General features: G+C 41.9%; 1 protein-coding gene across 1 annotated transcript; it reads right to left on the bottom strand.

The window, feature by feature from the left end:
* Positions 1 to 4553: 4553 nt before the first annotated feature.
* On the bottom strand, positions 4554 to 15582 carry tmem74b (transmembrane protein 74B). The gene is made up of 4 exons (XM_030135026.1): positions 15551 to 15582; positions 8875 to 9156; positions 6430 to 6519; positions 4554 to 5192 (listed from the first exon to the last, which is right to left on the bottom strand). Exons 2-4 carry the CDS (start codon positions 9094 to 9096, stop codon positions 4569 to 4571), a joined length of 936 nt encoding a protein of 311 aa, XP_029990886.1. The 5' UTR covers positions 9097 to 9156; positions 15551 to 15582; the 3' UTR covers positions 4554 to 4568.
* Positions 15583 to 19268: the final 3686 nt, after the last annotated feature.

The following is a 19268-nucleotide window of genomic DNA, read 5'->3' as shown; positions in this document are numbered from 1 at the left end:
AATATTATAATAAACTGGAAAAGCAGTCAGAGAGCGCAGACCTCCGCCAAGGCAGATCACTGACCCCCCCCCCGATCACCACCAAAATTTAATCACTTGTTCCTTGTGCCAGTATCAACATTTCCTGAAAATTTCATCGAAATCCGTCCAGAACTTTTGGAGTTATCTTGCACATAGACAGACAAACCAACGCTGGCAAAAACAGAACCTCTTTGGTGGAGGTAATGATGGAAAATCACATATGAAAGGTTAAATGAAAGGTTTAACATCTGTATAAAGAGTCCATCTGTTTGATCCATGTTAGTGGTTCTGTAGTTCTGCAGGTCTGAATACTGTCCTTAAAGCTTCAATAATGAACAAACAAAGAAACTGAAGCTGAAAATAAGAGTTTTTTTTTTTTTTAATCACAGAACATGTAGAATGGACTGGCTTTGTCTTCCACATTTAAGATATGGAAAAGATGAGATATAAATCTGATAGTTCACCCCTTTATATGTTTATAAGCAGGGGTGAAAGAAAATATCGGTTTCGCAATATATCGCAATATTTCATTTCATGATACTGTATCGATATTTTTAGGTATTATTCAAATGCAGACATGGCAGAGGTTCATTTTTGTTTTTCCAGCTCTTTTATTTCTATATTCACATGGGTATTTTGTTCTGTTTGTTTGTTTACTACAAAAGTACTATTGGGATATTGCAGGTCATGAATGTAGTTTTTTGAAAATGATAACGCTGTTTTGTTAAATAATGGATAATTCAGCTCATCCTAAATCACTTTTTACTGTCTGAAGGAGGCAGAAGTTTGTTTTTTTTATTGGGAATGAACAAAAATAATGTTCTGATGTTGGACGATTCAGAGACTGAACACTATGAATTCTTTTCGCAATAGAATACAAACATTTAAGCAGGATATAACGTCTGTGAAACATTATTTATTCATTTATTTATTCATTTGTGTGTTTTTTTGTACTGGTAAAGTTGCATGTTAAAACTTTATTTATCCAAATGCTGCTCTAAAGGCTTTTCCAGGAAATAATCTTTTAAACAAAGAAACAAAATGAAAAATATCGCCTTGTTAACAGTATTGTGATATATTGTGACATATCGTATTGTGAACCTACTATTGTGATTTGTATTGCATCGCCAGATTCTTGCCGATACACAGCCCTATTCATAGGTCTGAGCAGCAGCTGTTTTTTACTGTTGCGGACTTGACTGTGTCCTTCTGAACGGTGACACAAACACAAAAGGCTCCGAATGAAACCAGAGGTGACAGTTTTAGAGGAAGCAGCATGTGACACTGGATCTGTGACATCATCCTATTTTTAGATTCCTGTTGTCGTCATTACGTTTCCAGTCGTCTGGGGCTAAAACACTGAAAACTGTTATTTTTATAATATTATTCACATTGTGAGTGCAAGTCTTACAGCTTCATTTCATGGATGTTCTTCTTCATTTGCACCCTCACACATTCTGCCAGCTGTCTTCCAACTCCAGTTTTAAATACACATTCACTTCTAACTCATTTATTTCATATTAGATCCATTTAGTTTAATCTCAGTTAAAACAGAACTGATCTGCAGCTACCATTCAGTACTAGAAGGGGTTTCATCCTGTGTGTGTTTAGAAGGACAGAACTAAAGGAAAGGGCAAAAATGATTTAGTTACGGACTACACTGTAAAAAAAATCCTGTTGTTTTTACAGAAAAAAAAAACAAAAAACTGGCAGCTGTGGTTACCAGAACAATACTGTAAAAAACATCCAACTGTAAACATATTTACAGAGTAACATGTAGATTGAACAGTTTAAACATGTAGATTTAACAGTGGATTTAAATGGTAAATGTTCTGCACTTCTTTAGCTCGTTTTCTCCTCCTTCATGGTGTCCACAGCTCTTTCCAAATCCACCAGGTCCAACTGGGACCAGTTTAGGGTCCAGTGTCTTCCATGGACACTTGGACATATGGACAGTCAGAGCCAGGATTGGAACCACCAACCTTTTGGTTATTGGACGAGCTGCTCTACCAACTCTACCAACCCATTCATTTACGTTAAAATTAAATGTCATTTAAAATGTTTCCTTTTTTGAATAACTTTTTCATTAAAAAAAAAAAAAAAAAGCAAATACGCCGTTATTTCAACATTATGGTCTTTGCAATTTCAACGGCACCACATTGTTTTTCAATTTACAGTTTTATTTTCTAAAAACAATAGAAATACATCATTTCTACATACAAATCTGGTTTTGTTAAGTTACTCTACAGCTATATTTGATTTAACCGTTAACAAAAATCTTTTCAAATAAACAACTTTGCATTATATTGTCACTTACAGTTTTTTTATGTTGCAGTTTTACAACTCTTTGGTGTTAATTCGACAGTCATTTTTTTACAGTGTAGCAATCAGAGCCAGGTAGGTGTGCAGAGGGGCATTCTGGGAAATGTTGTGTTATATGATAAATGACTGCATGTTAACGTTAAAGTCAGTGGAAATGAAGCCTCTTTAGTTTGGAGGGTTTTGAACCATTGAAGACCCACCACTATGTTCTGTGCTCATGTACAAATCAGGTTTTGTTCACTTTAAAGAATTAACAAGTGATTTATCACCATTTATTCTAATATTAACCTTAGCATTTTTCCAATGAATATCCCATATTTTCCTCCATCTAATTCACAGATCATGTAGGTGTTCATAAAAGCTCAGAGTAAATATAAAAGTTACTCCTGTGTTGACCCGTTTGGATCCACAGGTTCTACATGTGGGCATTTTTCTGCTGTTGTGTATTTTGTACATGTCGTACCATGTTTGTCCAACAGTCACCGCCAAAGTGTTCTGGACATAGAAACAGGATTAGAAGGATATTGGATTAAAAATGACTAATATCTGACAAAATATTGGTCTGATCAACTGACCTACATTTACATCTACATTGATCAGAACCACGCAGATAAACACACACACGCACACACACACACACACACACACGCACACACGCACACACACACACACACACACACTGCTTCCAATGTGCTTGCCTGTAGAATGTGTAGAATGGGAACCTGTCTGTGTTCTACTCTATACTCTATAGGTCTAATGGGATTTATTGAATGGACAGTGGACGTCCTACACACATGGACTGTATCTGTCCCCTCTTGTCCTTCTGTTCTTCATACAGTCCTAATCGTCCTCCACACATGAAGGACACTCTGTGCTTTTCCTGTCGTTCACAGACTGTTGAACAGATTTAGTCTTAAATATTGGACCAGCTCTAAGCGTACATACAGAAGTGTTCATCTGAAATGTGCTCCTCTGCCCTCACAGCTCCAGCCTTACCTGGGTCCTCCTACTGGATCCAGACCTCCTACTGGATCCCGTCCTCCTACTGGATCCAGACCTCCTACTGGATCCGGTCCTCCTACTGGATTCAGACCTCCTACAAGATCCAGTCCTCCTGCTGGATCTGGTCCTCCAACAGGATCCGGTCTTCTGTACACATGTTTACATCCATAGGGTCAAGTTCAGTCCAGAACCTTCAGTCTGATCCAGGTTCAGGAGGCGGAGTCAGTGTGGCTGAGGGGGACGGCCTTGTGCTGAACATGTGCTTGTACTGTCAGCTCCACTGGACGTCTGTCCCATCTGAAGTCCAGGTCTACGCCAGGGGTGGTCAACCTGCGGCTCTTCGTCCTCCTTGTAGTGGTTCCTCTCTTTACTGCGGTCAAACCAGCCGCTAGCATTTTTCTTGTGCGCTACTCATTCGACAGTTCCGGTAGATGAGCTGCATGGAGCGAATGTGCCTTCAACAAAAGTGAGGGCTCATTTCTGCTCTAGGTTAAAGACGCAGATGCAGACGCAGACGCAGATGCAGACGCAGATGCAGACGCAGACAGTTCTGTCCGTCCTTTGTTTGTTTTACTCACATAATTCTGTCCGTTTTCCGGGAGCTTGTGGATGTGAAGCCAGACGGAGAATATGGAGCAGAACAACTGGGGACTGTGGAGGAAGTATTGAGTTTGGAAGAGAATCATTTCCATAAATAGTGATACTTTTCACAGACCGACTGTATGAGTATGAGTACTGTGTACTTTTGGAGTAATCCTACAACAGATTCCCTTCCAAGCTCCAAAAGTGTGTTTTTTCATCTGAAATAGGCTTTAAGACTAAATTCAATTAGATAAATTTTTCCAATAAGTACCTCATGAATTTGGTATTTTTGGTATTAGTACTTCATATACTATGAGCACAAATACTATGAAATACTTTTACTGTGTACTTTTAAAGTAATCATACTCCAGAATCCATTCCACACTGCACTTCTGTTTGTTGTATTCAGTGGTTGTAACAGATAAAATGTAAAAAAAAGATTAAAATTTTGAAAAGTTTATAAGCTCTGTTATTTTTTGCGGCTCCAGATGATTTTTTTTTGGTGGAAGACGGGGGTGGGGGGGTGGGGGGGGGGGTGGGGGTGGATCTGACTGATAATAAAGGATGAACACCCCTGGTCTACACAGAGGACGGACAGAACTGAAGTCCAGCATCTGCTCAGAGGACGGATGAACCTGCAGCTAGTTGACCCCATGTCCCAGTGGACAGGAGGGGGAGGGGGGGGCCCCGGCAGGAGGCCCCCTGGCCCCTGGTTCGGGTCTGCAGTCCTTGCTGGGTCCCGGCTGTAGATTATTCCGGATCTCCGTACGTTCCACCAGAAACTCCTCCCCTCCGTCCCCCCCCTCCCCCATGACCGCCTCCCCCGTGGCCAGCTGCTTCATCCTCAGGTTGATGGAGCCGTAAGTCCTCTTGGGTCGGACGAAGGCCGCCCTGCGCCGGTACATCTCGCCCCGGCAGATGGACACCATGAGCAGCACCGACAGGAACATCCCCCCCAGCGTCAGCAGGCCCAGGCCCGCGATGATGCACTTGTCCAGGTGGGAGCCCAGCTGGGCGTAGTACAGCTCCAGCTTCTCCATCTGCCGCGCAGACACTGCGTCCGGGTCCACTTTGGCTTCTCGGGGGATGGTGTAGGCGATGACCACCAGGACGATCCCCGTCACCAGGAAGACCAGCGCCAAGATGAAGCCGTAGTCTGCAGAGGGGCTGTCGGCCGGGTGGAAGTGGGACGAGTCCGCACCGTCGTCCTGAGGAGGGGAGACGCCCACGCCGTCCTCCTCATGGTACGAGCGAGGGGACAGCTCCTGATGGGGGGGGTAAACAAACAAACAAACAAACAAACAAAGTCATGATAGTCCTGAGAGAGAAAGGAATGAAATTAAATAAATGAAACAAACATAAAAAAAGATGGAGACGAAGATTCCTCCTGAAGATTTTTGCCACAGCAAAGAAAGCAATTACCCAAAGATGGCTTCGGCCTGAGCCACCGGTGATGGAGGAACAGATGAATACAGTGGATGAAATCCACTAAGGGGAGAGATTTGCACTTATGTTACAGCTGCAAGCGGACCTCTACAGGAGAAGGTGGAGTAAATGGACTGATGTTTTTAAGGACAGTTAATGAGAGACCTGTCATGTAGTGAGGATTACTGCTCAGATTTGGTTTGTATGGCTCAGAGGACGTTGCATGCCGATGCCAATTGTTAATTTTGTTTTTGAACAGTTACAAGTACTTATTGCCGATTGTTATTTGTTTTGTTTCTGTTTTGTCTATGTCATGCAAAATAAAAGCTAAAACGACTTAATAAAAAGTAAGTGTCAAAAAAAAAAAAAGAAAGACACGACACGAAACAAACAAATACAAGAAAGTTCATGGAAGGAAAAAAATACATGGAAAATAGAAGCACACAACAAAAAATATATTTATACAGAAATCCCTCTGTGATTACTCACCTGAATCTCTTCCCTCATGGTGAACAGATTCAAAGTGTACCCCACCATAAACAATCCATTTGTTCACAAACAGAGCAAGGTTATTATCATTAACGAAAACTAACGGAATAATGAAAACTAGAATTGTAAAAACATTTTCGTTAACTGAAATAAATAAAAACTATAATTAAATGAAAAAAATATATAACTAACTGAAACTGTATTGTGTGTTTACAAAACTAACTAAAACGGATAAAAATTATGGATAAAATTCCCTTCGTTTTCATCTTTGTCAATGTCAGATTGATATGAAATCGATTTTTTCCCTCAAGCATTTTTCTCTGCTGTCACCATACGACACTTGTGGTTTCTAAAACTAAACTAAAACTAAGCATTTAGAAAAAAATGAAAACTAATAAAAACTAGAAAACCTGCTCTAAAAACTAATTAAAACAAACTGAATTAGAGAAAAAAAAGTCAAAAGTAAATAAAACTAAAGTAGAATGAAAAATCCCAAACTATTAGAACCTTGACAGAAGAAGGCCCAACACCTAGAGCTGGGTGAGCCCACAGAAGTGGACTACAGGGGGTTTAGGACCATCTGTGGACCTGGCACTCAGGCCCGTTGGCATCAGAGGGTGACCAGACAGAAGATCCAGCAGAAACATTAGTGAGGCCGCTGAAGAAGCCTGGAGGTGGCTGTGGATTAAGAGAGGAGACACATGGAGTCGCACTGCTTGGACTCAAACCAGGGTCTGAACACCCCCGGTGGGGTCACCCGGGTGAGGGTGACCCCAAACACCTGATGACCCTGGGTCCAACACTGATGGTGTGTCCAAGCTGCACCTTAGAGGGGTTTAAAAATCCACCATAAAACATATTTATTGGATAAAACTGCAGACATGGAGTTCCCTCTGACATCACGCTGCCCCCCCCGATTCACATGGTTCTAATAGTTTTGGATTTTTCATTCTAGTTTAGTTTTATTTAATTTTGACTTTTTTCTTTAATTCAGTTTGTTTTAATAAGTTTTTAGAGCAGGTTTGAAAGTTTTTATTAGTTTGCATTTTTCTCTAAATGCTTAGTTGTAGTTCAGTTGTAGTTCAGTTGTAGTTCAGTTGTAGTTCAGTTGTAGTTTAGTTGTAGTTCAGTTGTAGTTCAGTTGTAGTTCAGTTGTAGTTTAGTTGTAGTTCAGTTGTAGTTCAGTTGTAGTTCAGTGGTCTCTTTTCTCTTCTTCTCTGTGCTCCTATTCAAATCAATCCCAGACAGGACTCTGCTGCTTTAGTCTCCATGTTTCCAGGTAGAGTGGGGACCAGAAGACGACTGGAAACCACAAGTGAACACAAGTGACGGAGCAAAAAGTGTCATATGGAGACACTAGCTAAAATTGCTAGAGCAAAATAAATTGATTTCATATCAATCCGACACTGACAAACACAAAAACAAAGGGAATTTTATCCATAATTTTTAAATGTTTTATGCTGCATTTCCACTATGTGGTATCAGCTCGACTCGGCCTTTTTGTGTTTTCATTACATAAAAGGACCTGGAATCTGGTACCCAGTGTGAAGCCTGCTACCAGACGTTAGTCTGGTGTTGTCTGTCTTTTATGTTTGTCTGTCACTTCCTGTTTTATTTTGTTAAGTTTTCCTCATGTGTCTTCTCTGTTGTCTTTACTTCCCTTCCTGGTTCGTGTTCACCTTTTCCCTGATTACCTGACTCCGCCCTGATGTGTGCCACCTGTGTCTCGTTGTCTTCCCTCCCTTTTGTGTATTTAAACCCTGTCCTTTCCCCTGGTCAGACGCCAGTTCGTAATCTCTAGTAGTTTATTTACCAGCGTTCTGATCCTGTCTGTTCGTTTGCCTACCTGTTCTTTAACCCGTTTTTGTCATCCCGTTTTTGCCTGTTTTTGCCTGCTCCCTGTCAGTTTTGTCTGCCTCCATCTGCCTTCCTGGTTTTTGACTTCATCGCCTGGTTTTTTGGTGCGTGAGTTTGCTTTACCCTTATGTCCTGTTGCCTGACTGTTTGCTCTCCCGTGCATGACCTGTTTCCATCCCTGACCTCCCTCTGCTCTTTCCTAGTCGGGGTGCCGACTCTAAACCCGGAGCCGAACCGAGGGTTCGTGCCCATAGTCCAGAGGACGAATCCTATGAGGACCTCCTTGGCCGCTGTCCTCAAGATCCTGTTTATTATCATTATCCATCTTCCTGTACTACTTGTACAAAATAAACTCTGTAAACTTTTACATCCGCCTCCTAGTTCTGCATTTGGGTTCTGGGTCCGTACTCACAGCATTACACCCAGCACTAGTTTTTTGGTCTCACCTCCGCTGAGGTTCCAGGACTGGGGACCAGATACTAAAGGTGACACTGTGTAAACACTGCAGACCACTGATTGGTCAGAGTCGTCTCTGTGACCCGCCCTCTCACATAAAACAGATGCAGAAGTTTCCAGTAAATCTGTCAGCAGGTGAATCCACATGATGACAGTCTGTAGAACTACACCATGGTTTGTCCAGGAGGTTCAGACGCAAACATTCAGCAGGAGTTTGACCAGACAACAGGCAACCAGTGAGTTTATCAGCAACTGTGAGCAGAGCACACAGAAGGAACGCACCGCATCGCTATGACGACCAGGGACTGGAAAGAGGGAGGATCTGGAACGGAAACGGTCTGGAATAGGACGTGGTACCAGAGTGGAGTGGAGCCGGTTCCATGTAGTGGAAACACGGCATTAATGACAAGTGAGAAGAAGTGACAGACTGTGAAGTGCTGTATGATGCCCCTAGCTAAATTTGCTAGAGTGAAATAAATCGATTTCTTATCAATCCGACATTGACAAAGATGAAAACGAAGGGAATTTCATCCATATTTTTTACTGTTTTAGTTAGTTTTGTAAACACACAATACAGTTTCAGTTAGTTATGTTTTTTTCTTTTAATTATAGTTTTTATTTATTTCAGTTAATGAAAATGTTTTTTCTATTATCGTTTTGGTCATTTCGTTGGTTTTTGTTAACGATAATAACTTTGCTGATTCATTGGACTGACGTTACCTTACTGAGGCCTGGTGGTGAAGGTGCACCGTTGGAGGACACCGTCGCCTCCTGTTGGTGGTGTTGCTCTTCGTCCTGTTGGTAGGAGGCGTTCTCAAAGCCCTGGGCGGCGCTGCCCACAGCGTTAGTCCATGGCACTGAGGTGGTTGTTGGTGCAACGCCCCGCTGGCCTCCTCCGCTCCGCAGCTCCTGGAGCTCTACAGCATTGAATGAAGACTCCATGGACGTGTGACGGATGGGCTCATGTCTCCACTGTCCGTCTGCTTCTCTGCAGCATCATCACTGTAAGACCAGGAGAAAAACACACAGAAACAAACCAAGGTTATTATCGTTAACGACAACTAATGAAATGACCAAAACTAGAATTGAAAAAACATTTTCGTTAACTGAAATAAATAAAAACTATAATTAAAAGAAAAAAATGATAACTAACTGAAACTGTATTGTGTTTACAAAACTAACTAAAACAGATAAAAATTATGGATAAAATTCCCTTTGTTTTCAGATTCAGATTCAAGTTTATTTGTCATTTCAGCATATAAAAAATACACAGAAACCAAACACTGTACTCAGGTCCCCGACTGTCAGCAGCATTTAGTAAATAGTATAAATTACTGATAAAATAATAAAATGCTGATATAAAATAGCAATAACAATATCCCTCCCCCCCAAAAAAAATTGCCTATAGATAACTAAAAAGTTTTATTTCTAAAGTGCACAGCAGTAAAGTGCCAATTTAAAGTGCATTCTGGGCTCAGGTTAAGCAAGACTTTGTCAATGTCAGATTGATGTTAAATGGATTTCTTTGTCTCTCTCAGTTTTCTGTGCTGTCTCCATACGACACTTTTTGCTCCGTCACTTGTGTTCACTTGTGGTTTCCAGTCGTCTTCTGGTCCCCACTCTACCTGGAAACATGGAGACTAAAGCAGCAGAGTCCTGTCTGGGATTGATTTGAATACGACGACAGAGAAGAAGAGAAAAGAGACCACTGAACTACAACTGAACTACAACTGAACTAAACTACAACTGAACTACAGCTAAACTACAACTGAACTACAACTGAGCATTTAGAAAAAAATGAAAACTAATAAAAACTTTCAAACCTGCTCTAAAAACAAATTAAAACGAACTGAATTAAAGAAAAAAGTCCAAACTAAATAAAACTAAACTAGAATGAAAAATCCAAAACTATTAGAACCTTGAAACAAAGGCAGAAACAGTCAAACTAATATTATCCACACAACAGTCCAGTTCATATTCGACTCAGCTAATGTTGTTTTTCTCTGTTCAGATTTTCACTCTCACAGAGTTAAATGTTTTATTCACACATGCATCTAATGTTGGGCTTGGAGCTGCAGTTAGCGATTATTTTTGTAATCAATTCATCTATCCATTTTTTTCTTTGATTCAGTTCGATTAAACAATTATTTAAATAGGTGGAGAAAAAAAAGGAAATGTGAAACAAAATTTCATTCATTCATTCCAATCTAAATGATTGTAAAGGAGCAGGATGAAGAACACTTCTCATACCTGTCCCTGTCTTCAAACATCTGCTTCCATCTGACAGGTTACCGTTACAGCTGTTACAGTAAACAGTTTACATGACAGTCAATGCAAATGAAACAAATCCAACATCCATAAGTTCAGTTATTTCATTCCATGTTTTTCTAAAAGCTTCTTTATTCTCTGCTTTTATAACCTCTTAAACTGAAAACTGTTTGTGCAGCTCTTCTCTTCCACATTCTGACACCCACAACACAAACACACATTTTCTTCACATTAGTTCGAACTCTTTGCTGTTTCAAATTAAACCTCCTTCTCTGTTTTTCATCCTGTCATACTACAACAAATAATCTCTGCAAATCAGCAGCAAAAGTCCATTTCTTGCTCTAAACACAATCAGCAATGTCCTGAATTGAGCTAACTCTGTAAAACTGAAACAATCCTGATGTAATAAACAACTCATCTGTATGTTCCCTGAAATTAACATTAGACATGATTCTTATTGCTCTGTTCTGTCATAAAAACAATGGCTTTGTGTTCCTCATATATGACAAAATATATGACAAACAACATGTTTTTTGTTCCTGAACCGGATGAAACAACAACCACAAAAAAGAATAAAACTAAAAGGATGGAGAAAAACTGTAAATGTAGATGTAAACCCCACGTGCACTGCAGTCTTCAACACATTTGGATCCAACTATCAGCTTCAGTCCTCGTCTGCCTTTGATCCCAGATGTTTGTTCATTGTGTCCTAATCCTCCTCCTCTCTACTCCACTCGTCTGTCTGTTTTTCCACCTGAATCTCTTCCCTCTCGTCAAACACCTTCTTCGTAGCTGACTCCATCATAAACACAGTCTGTTTGTTTACAGAACAAACCACAATGACACTCGGACCGGTTCAGAGATGGTGTGGTGAAGTGCATCATGGGAATGGGAGTTCCACGCAGCCGCAACAGCAGCAAACACAGAGACAATAAGCAAAGAACCCGTGTCCAGAACCGGGTCAGAACAAATGGAAGGAACCAGTGTAAGGTCAAAGGTCACCTATGCTAAGGGTCATAATAACAGGGTGTGAAGGTGAAAACAGTACGAACGCATCAGTTTAACGAGTTCATTTACACAATATGTCAGTGTGCAGGTTTAGCATACACATACTGTAAGGACACAGAGCACTGAGGCCCCGCCCATACCCTGAGGCCCCGCCCATACTCTTTATGTTAGTGAGACGTGTATGAAACCTACACAACGACAGATCCTGTAAATGAACCCATCAAACTGAGGTCTGATGTTCAGGATCTTATCTGTTCCAGGGACTGTCCCCTGTTGAGCCCCTTTTACCCATCACCTCTGTTACAGGAACATTTCACCTTTACTGTGGACCACATTAGTCCAACTCTGAGCTCCATCCACTGGACCACATTAGTCCTACTCTGAGCTCCATCCACTGGACCACATTAGTCCTACTCTGAGCTCCGTCCACTGGACCACATTAGTCCAACTCTGAGCTCCATCCACTGGACCACATTAGTCCTACTCTGAGCTCCTTCCACTGGACCACATTAGTCCAACTCTGAGCTCCGTCCACTTCCACTGTCAGTGGACAGACTTTCCAGTTCTGTTGCTGGTCTATAAAGCTCTGAATGGTTTAGGACCTAAATCCATCAGTGACCTCCTGACCCAGTATGAACCCCCCAGACCCCTCAGGTCATCTGGATCCGGTCTGTTGCCAGTTCCCAGTCAGAACCAGACCTGCAGAAGCTGCGTTCAGCTTCTATGCTCCACATGTGTGGAACAAACTCCAGAAAACCTCAGATCAGCTGAAACACTCTGTTTATTTAAACCCCGCTCACAGACCCTCCTGTTCTGCTGCACTTGAAGAGAGTTTAGTTTCATCAGTTCAGATCTGCACTGTTCCTTTTAAGTTAAAAGTTTTTATCTGTTTTATCTGATTTTTTGTTTGTTCGTTTTTCTCATACCTATACTTTTTATTACTTCTGCTGTAATGCTTTTAATGTTTTATGTAAAGTACTTTGAATTGTCTTGTACATGAAATGTGCGACAGAAATAAACCTGCCTGGCCTTTATTCAATGTCGTCTGTGTAAATGAAATGGTGGATCCTTTGGTTCCACCTCTGGAGGTAGGAACAGAGCCCTGATAAAGGTGGAACCAGGATTCAGGAATGCTATGGAAAAGGAACACCTCTGGTTCCACAACGAAGGTGAAGACAGTTGGATGATGGCGATCCCCACAGCTGAGACCCAGCAGGTGCACATGGACACACTGGCATGGACTCTGCAGCCGCCGCCCAGGTGTGTCAGGGATGCCACCACGGCTACGTACCAGGGTGGGACTGTACCAGGGTGGGACTGTACCAGGGTGGGACCGTACCAGGGTGGGACCGTACCAGGGGGTGGCACCGTACCAGGGTGGGACCGCACCAGGGTGGGACCGTACCAGGGGGTGGCACCGTACCAGGGGGTGGCACCGTACCAGGGTGGGACCGTACCAGGGTGGCACCGTACCAGGGGGTGGCACCGTACCAGGGTGGGACCGTACCAGGGTGGCACCGTACCAGGGGGTGGCACCGTACCAGGGTGGCACCGTACCAGGGTGGCACCGTACCAGGGGGTGGCACCGTACCAGGGTGGCACCGTGCCACTGGTGCTGCGGCCTCATGCCATTTGTACCCATGACACGAAGCTGCAGGACCGGCACCAGTGACAGCTGCTGTAGAATCCATGCCAGTGTGTCCATATGCCACTATCTGCTGCACTGTGGCCACGCCCCTGTGACTGGTGAACACAGGCCCACTGTGTAATAGTCCACCTGTCTCACCTCTGCTGTAATAGTCCACCTGTCTCACCTCTGTTGTAATAGTCCACCTGTCTCACCTCTGCTGTAATAGTCCACCTGTCTCACCTCTGCTGTAATAGTCCACCTGTCTCACCTCTGTTTTAATAGTCCACCTGTCTCACCTCTGCTGTAATAGTCCACCTGTCTCACCTCTGCTGTAATAGTCCACCTGTCTCACCTCTGTTTTAATAGTCCACCTGTCTCACCTCTGTTGTAAAAGTCCACCTGTCTCACCTCTGTTGTAATAGTCCACCTGTCTCACCTCTGCTGTAATAGTCCACCTGTCTCACCTCTGTTGTAATAGTCCACCTGTCTCACCTCTGCTGTAATAGTTCTCCTGTCTCACCTCTGTTGTAATAGTCCACCTGTCTCACCTCTGTTTTAATAGTCCACCTGTCTCACCTCTGTTGTAATAGTCCACCTGTCTCACCTCTGCTGTAATAGTCCACCTGTCTCACCTCTGTTTTAATAGTCCACCTGTCTCACCTCTGCTGTAATAGTCCACCTGTCTCACCTCTGTTTTAATAGTCCACCTGTCTCACCTCTGCTGTAATAGTCCTCCTGTCTCACCTCTGTTTTAATAGTCCACCTGTCTCACCTCTGTTTTAATAGTCCACCTGTCTCACCTCTGCTGTAATAGTCCACCTGTCTCACCTCTGTTGTAATAGTCCACCTGTCTCACCTCTGTTGTAATAGTCCACCTGTCTCACCTCTGCTGTAATAGTCCACCTGTCTCACCTCTGTTGTAACAGTCCACCTGTCTCACCTCTGTTGTAATAGTCCACCTGTCTCACCTCTGTTGTAATTGTCCACCTGTCTCACCTCTGTTGTAATAGTCCACCTGTCTCACCTCTGTTGTAATTGTCCACCTGTCTCACCTCTGTTGTAATTGTCCACCTGTCTCACCTCTGTTGTAATAGTCCACCTGTCTCACCTCTGTTGTAATAGTCCACCTGTCTCACCTCTGTTGTAATTGTCCACCTGTCTCACCTCTGTTGTAATAGTCCACCTGTCTCACCTCTGTTGTAATAGTCCACCTGTCTCACCTCTGCTCATACTGCGTACGTTCTGCTTCAAGGTTCATGTGGAAAACTTAAGGCGACTGTTCACGTTCTGGGCGTAGGACCAACACGTTTAAACTAACTCATAGCGCCTCCTGCTGTCATGGAGGCTGAATGTGTGATTGTGCAAAAGTCTCCATGTATTATTTTGTTTTTGTCTTTGAAAGATATCATCTATTGTTTGGAACTTTTATAAGGTATGATCTGTTTTTTCTGAAGCATGACAATTTGAAACATGTTGCGTGTTTGTTTCATAGGAATGTCCACCATTTTGAAACCAAAACTGTTTCTATTAAAGAAATGAATTACAATTTTCCTGAATTGAAGCTTAATTTCTTAATTTCTTTATTTTCACTGCTGTTAAACATTGGTTCCTCTGTTGTGTTTCACACGGGCGCTTATTGTGACGCACATGAGTCCCGGATCAACCACAGTTCAGAGTTAGTTCATGTGTTTTAGACTGAACTGACACATGGGTTAGAGATGGCATTGGACTGGTTTACTGGTGTTTATGTCGATACATATTTACACTTTTAGACTGTTGTTTCCATCTATATATTTAATATTCTTTAACTTTTATTCTTTTGGTGGTTGTTGTTCTCCTTCTCAGTCCATCTGACCCACAGGAGCCACAGTGCCTTTGGGCAAGGGGTCGATGGACCATCTGACACCATGGCAACAGCCATTTTCATCACCATCACCATCTTCGTCTTCATCACCATCTTCATCTTCATCATCATCTTCATCTCATCTTCATCATCATCTTCATCTCATCTTCATCACCATCACCATCACCATCTTCATCTTCATCACCATCTTCCTCTTCATCACCATCTTCCTCTTCATCTTCATCACCATCTTCATCACCATCTTCATCACCTTGACCTTGCTATGCGCCAAAATGCCCAAACCGGACCGGTGTGTGCCAGATCCTATCAGGATGAGTCCGGTCTGATAAGCCCCAGAGCGGCGGACACGGAGCTCTTTATTACCGACACTTAACGGCAGATAACACGGACTAACGGACGGACGGACACTAACGGATCTTATTCCGACTCAAATTATGCAACCGAGCGGTCCGACGGGGAAACACCGGGCAGGGAACCAGCCACGGCGGCGGCGGCGGCATCCACCCGCTCCGAGTCCCACACCGGCAAGCACCCGCCGATACCGGCCATCGATGTTCGGTACCGGCTCCGGAAGAGGAAATGATGAATAAAGAAGAAAGTGAGCGGAAGGAGAGCGGTAGGCTTACCGGGAGAAGAAGAGGAGAGCAGGCGGGGATCAAGCAGAGGAGGAGGAGGAGATCAGCATCAGCAGCATCCGGAGAGATGGATGGAAGGATGGATGAGAGAGAGAGAGAGAGAGAGAGAGAGAGAGAGAGAGAGAGAGAGAGAGAGAGAGAGAGAGAGAGAGAGAGAGAAACTGAGCATGCGCAAAAGCAGCTGGTACCCTGCTGGTGTTTGTGGCTGCTGGTGTATGGATGAAGTGAAATGAAATGAAATAAAATCACATAAAATGAAATAAAAAAATAAAATAAAATGAAATAAAATAAAATAACGTAAAATAAGACAAGATTAAATAAAATAACAAAATAAAATAACATAAAACAAAATTAATTAATTAATTAATTAACATAAAATAAAAAAATAAAATAAGTAAAATAAAATGAATTAAAATAAAATGAAATAACATTAAATAAAATAACATAAAATAAGATAAAATAAAAAATAAAATAAATTAACATAAAATAAAATAAAGAAATAAAATAAAGTGAAACAAAATAAAATGAAATAACATAAAATAAAATGAAATACATTAACATAAAATAAAATTAAAAAATGAAATGAAATGAAATAAAATAAAGTAAAGTAAAATAAAATAGTTTTAAAACAAAAACCAAAAGGAAAAATATCTAGTAAATGGTACTATGTAGGCGTACTATGTAAATATAAAAAGACAAGAAAGAAAAGAAGATAAAATGAAGTGAAAAATAATATTCATACTTAAATAAAAAGGAAAATAAAAACAAATACATTTTCCAAATAAGAATATTATCAACATAAAAGGTCAAATTAATAAAAATAAATAAATAAATAACAAAAATAAAGTTAATATCATCACAAAAATAAGATTAAATTAAACAAATAACATGGCCAAATAGATAAATAAATAAATAAACAAACCAATTTAACATGAAATTACATTAATAACCTGCCAAAGTAAAAGAAGAGAATGGACATATTTGGAGTTCCCATCCATCAAGGGGTCTTCAGACTAGTCGTAGGGGTCTTATATACACTATATTACCAAAAGTATTCCCTCACCTGCTTTGACTCCCATATGAATGTCAGGTCCATCCCATTCCTAGTCTATGGGTTCAGTCTGACGTGGCTCCACCCTTTGCAGCTCTAACAGCTTCAACTCTTCTGGGAAGGCTGTCCACAAGGTTCAGGAGTGTGTTCATGGGAATTTTGGACCGTTCTTCCAGAAGCTCATTTGTGAGGTCCCACACTGATGTTGGACAGAAGGCCTGGCTCTCAGTCTGCGCTCTAATTCATCCAAAGGTGTTCTATGGGGTTGAGGTCAGGACTGTGTGCAGGCCAGTCCAGTTCATCCACACCAGACTCTGTCCTCCATGTCCAAATGGACCTTGCTTTGTGCACTGGTGCACAGTCATGTTGGAAGAGGAAGGGGCCGGCTCCAAACTGTTCCCACAAAGTTGGGAGCGTGGAATTGTCCCAAATGTCTTGTTCTGCTGAAGCATTCCCAGTTCCTTTCACTGGAACTAAGGGGCCCAGCCCAGCTCCTGAAAAACAACCCCACACCATAACCCCCCCTCCACCAAACTTTACACTCGGCACAATGCGCTCCCACAAGTATCGTTCTCCTGGCGACCGCCAAACCCAGACCCGTCCGTCAGATCGCCAGATGGAGAAGTGTGATTGGTCAGTCCAGAGAAGGCTCCTCCCCTGCTCTACAGTCCAGTGGCGGCGTGCTTTACACCACTGCATCCACCGCTGTGCATTGCACTTGCTGATGTATGGCTTGGATGCAGCTGCTCGGCCACAGAAACCCATTCCATGAAGCTCTGTGCGCACTGTTCTGGAGCTAATCTGAAGGTCACATGAAGTTTGGAGGTCTGTACCATTGACTCTGCAGAAAGTCGTCCACCTCTTCGCACTCTGTGCCTCAGCATCCGCTGACCCCGCTCCGTCAGTTTCCGTGGCCTACCACTGCGTGGCTGAGTTACTGTCGTTCCCAAACACTTCCACTTTCTTATAATCCAGCTGACAGCTGACTGTGGAATATTTAGGAGCCAGAAAATGTCACCACTGGATTTGTTTCACAGGTGGCATCCTATCACAGTTCCACGCTGGAATTCACTGAGCTCCTGAGAGAGACCCATTCTGTCCCAAATGTTTGTAAAAGCAGTCTGCATGCCTAGGGCTGGATTTAATACACCTGTGGACATGGAAGGGACTGGAACAGCTGAGTCTGAGGATTGGGATGGAGGAGACTAGACTTTTGGAAATATAGTGTATCTTATAACACTAACAGTCTATAACATTAACAGTCTATAACATATACAGGCTGACAGACACATATCACCACCTGCTGGTGTAGAAAGGTAGTTAATCAGGACATTTTGGGTGTTGATTAAATATTATTATTATTATTATTATTATTATTATTATTATTATTACTATTATTATACATCGGTTTTATATAGCGCTTTTCTGAATATTTTTCTGTTGGAAAAATATTTCGTTCTGAAACACAATTATTACTAATGCTAGTTTGTTTGTTTTGTCTTTTTTCTCTGCTGTTCTGGTTCCACATGTCTGACTTCTCTGTGTGCTCTGTGGTTCTGTTCTGTCAGAACCATCTGAATGAACAGAACCTTTGGAAGATTCTTCACAGGCTGGAAATCACTTCATAAGACTTTTTTTTTTTTTTTTTTTAGCTAAAATAAGGTTTATGCTTTTATTTTGAAAGATACTGCGCAGTGACACGCCCTCTTCCTGTCATAAACGGAAGTGGCAAAGTTTGGCAGACGCTAGCGACAGCACTGCGCATGTGTGCAGAGAAAACGTGTTCTAAAACAAAGTGAAACAATAAAAGTGTTTAATGTTGACGGTAGGTGTTTGATGAAGGAACAGGTTTGAGTTTTTACTGTGGATCAGGTTTAAGGTTCAATTAGACGGAGTTTACGAGTGGGCTGTACTTATTATTTTGTCCACTAGATGGTGCTGTTGTCTTTAGTAAATTAATACTTTACTGACTCAGAATTGTGTAAACTAGTGAATGTAGTCAGGTCTTAAGGTAGTAATAATAGTAATAATAATAATAATAATAATAATTATTATTATTATTGGTGGACATCCTACCGTCTACTCCTACCTACTGTGGGCTGTGTTTGTTGAACCTCCTGGTCTCTGCTGTGGATCAGGACCCAGTCCTGTTCTGGCAGGATCAGGTTGATCAGCTGATGGAGACATTCAGGTCAGTTCAGGGACGGGGGGGACAGGGGGACATCAGTTCCAGCTCCAGACCCTCCAGAGGCTGTTCTGTGGTTCAGACCCACATATGGAGCCAGGCTAAGTATAGAGCAGCCCATAATATTCACAGGAACAGGATCCAGAAGGATTTAGGATTTAGTGTGAGGAGCTGCAAGAGGACGGGGTTATGGGCACACACACACACACACATATACATATACATACATTATATAAATATACACACACACACACACACACATATATATATATATATATATATATATATATATATATATATATATATATATATGTATACACACACACACACACACAAACACACACAGGGTGGGGAAGCAAAATGTACAATATTTTGAGGCAGGGATTGAAAGACAGTGTATGACCAATTAGTTTATTGAAAGTCATGAGAATTTATTTGCCACAAGAAAATGTCCATAATAGAAAATGTTTTTA

Source organism: Sphaeramia orbicularis, chromosome 5 (genome assembly GCF_902148855.1).
Source record: "Sphaeramia orbicularis chromosome 5, fSphaOr1.1, whole genome shotgun sequence".
Taxonomy (NCBI): Eukaryota; Metazoa; Chordata; class Actinopteri; order Kurtiformes; family Apogonidae; genus Sphaeramia; species Sphaeramia orbicularis.
Note: the sequence above shows the minus strand (reverse complement) of the source record. Positions and strands in the feature narration are given on the sequence as shown.

Excerpts from the sequence above, each read along its gene's own strand:
- tmem74b (XM_030135026.1), bottom strand. The coding sequence starts at position 9,096 with ATGGAGTCTTCATTCAATGCTGTAGAGCTCCAGGAGCTGCGGAGCGGA. Across the intron at positions 6,520-8,874 it reads CACCACCAGGCCTCAGTAAG|CCACCTCCAGGCTTCTTCAG; the intron begins GTAACGTCAGTC and ends CTTAATCCACAG. Across the intron at positions 5,193-6,429 it reads CCAACGGGCCTGAGTGCCAG|GAGCTGTCCCCTCGCTCGTA; the intron begins GTCCACAGATGG and ends CCCCCCCATCAG.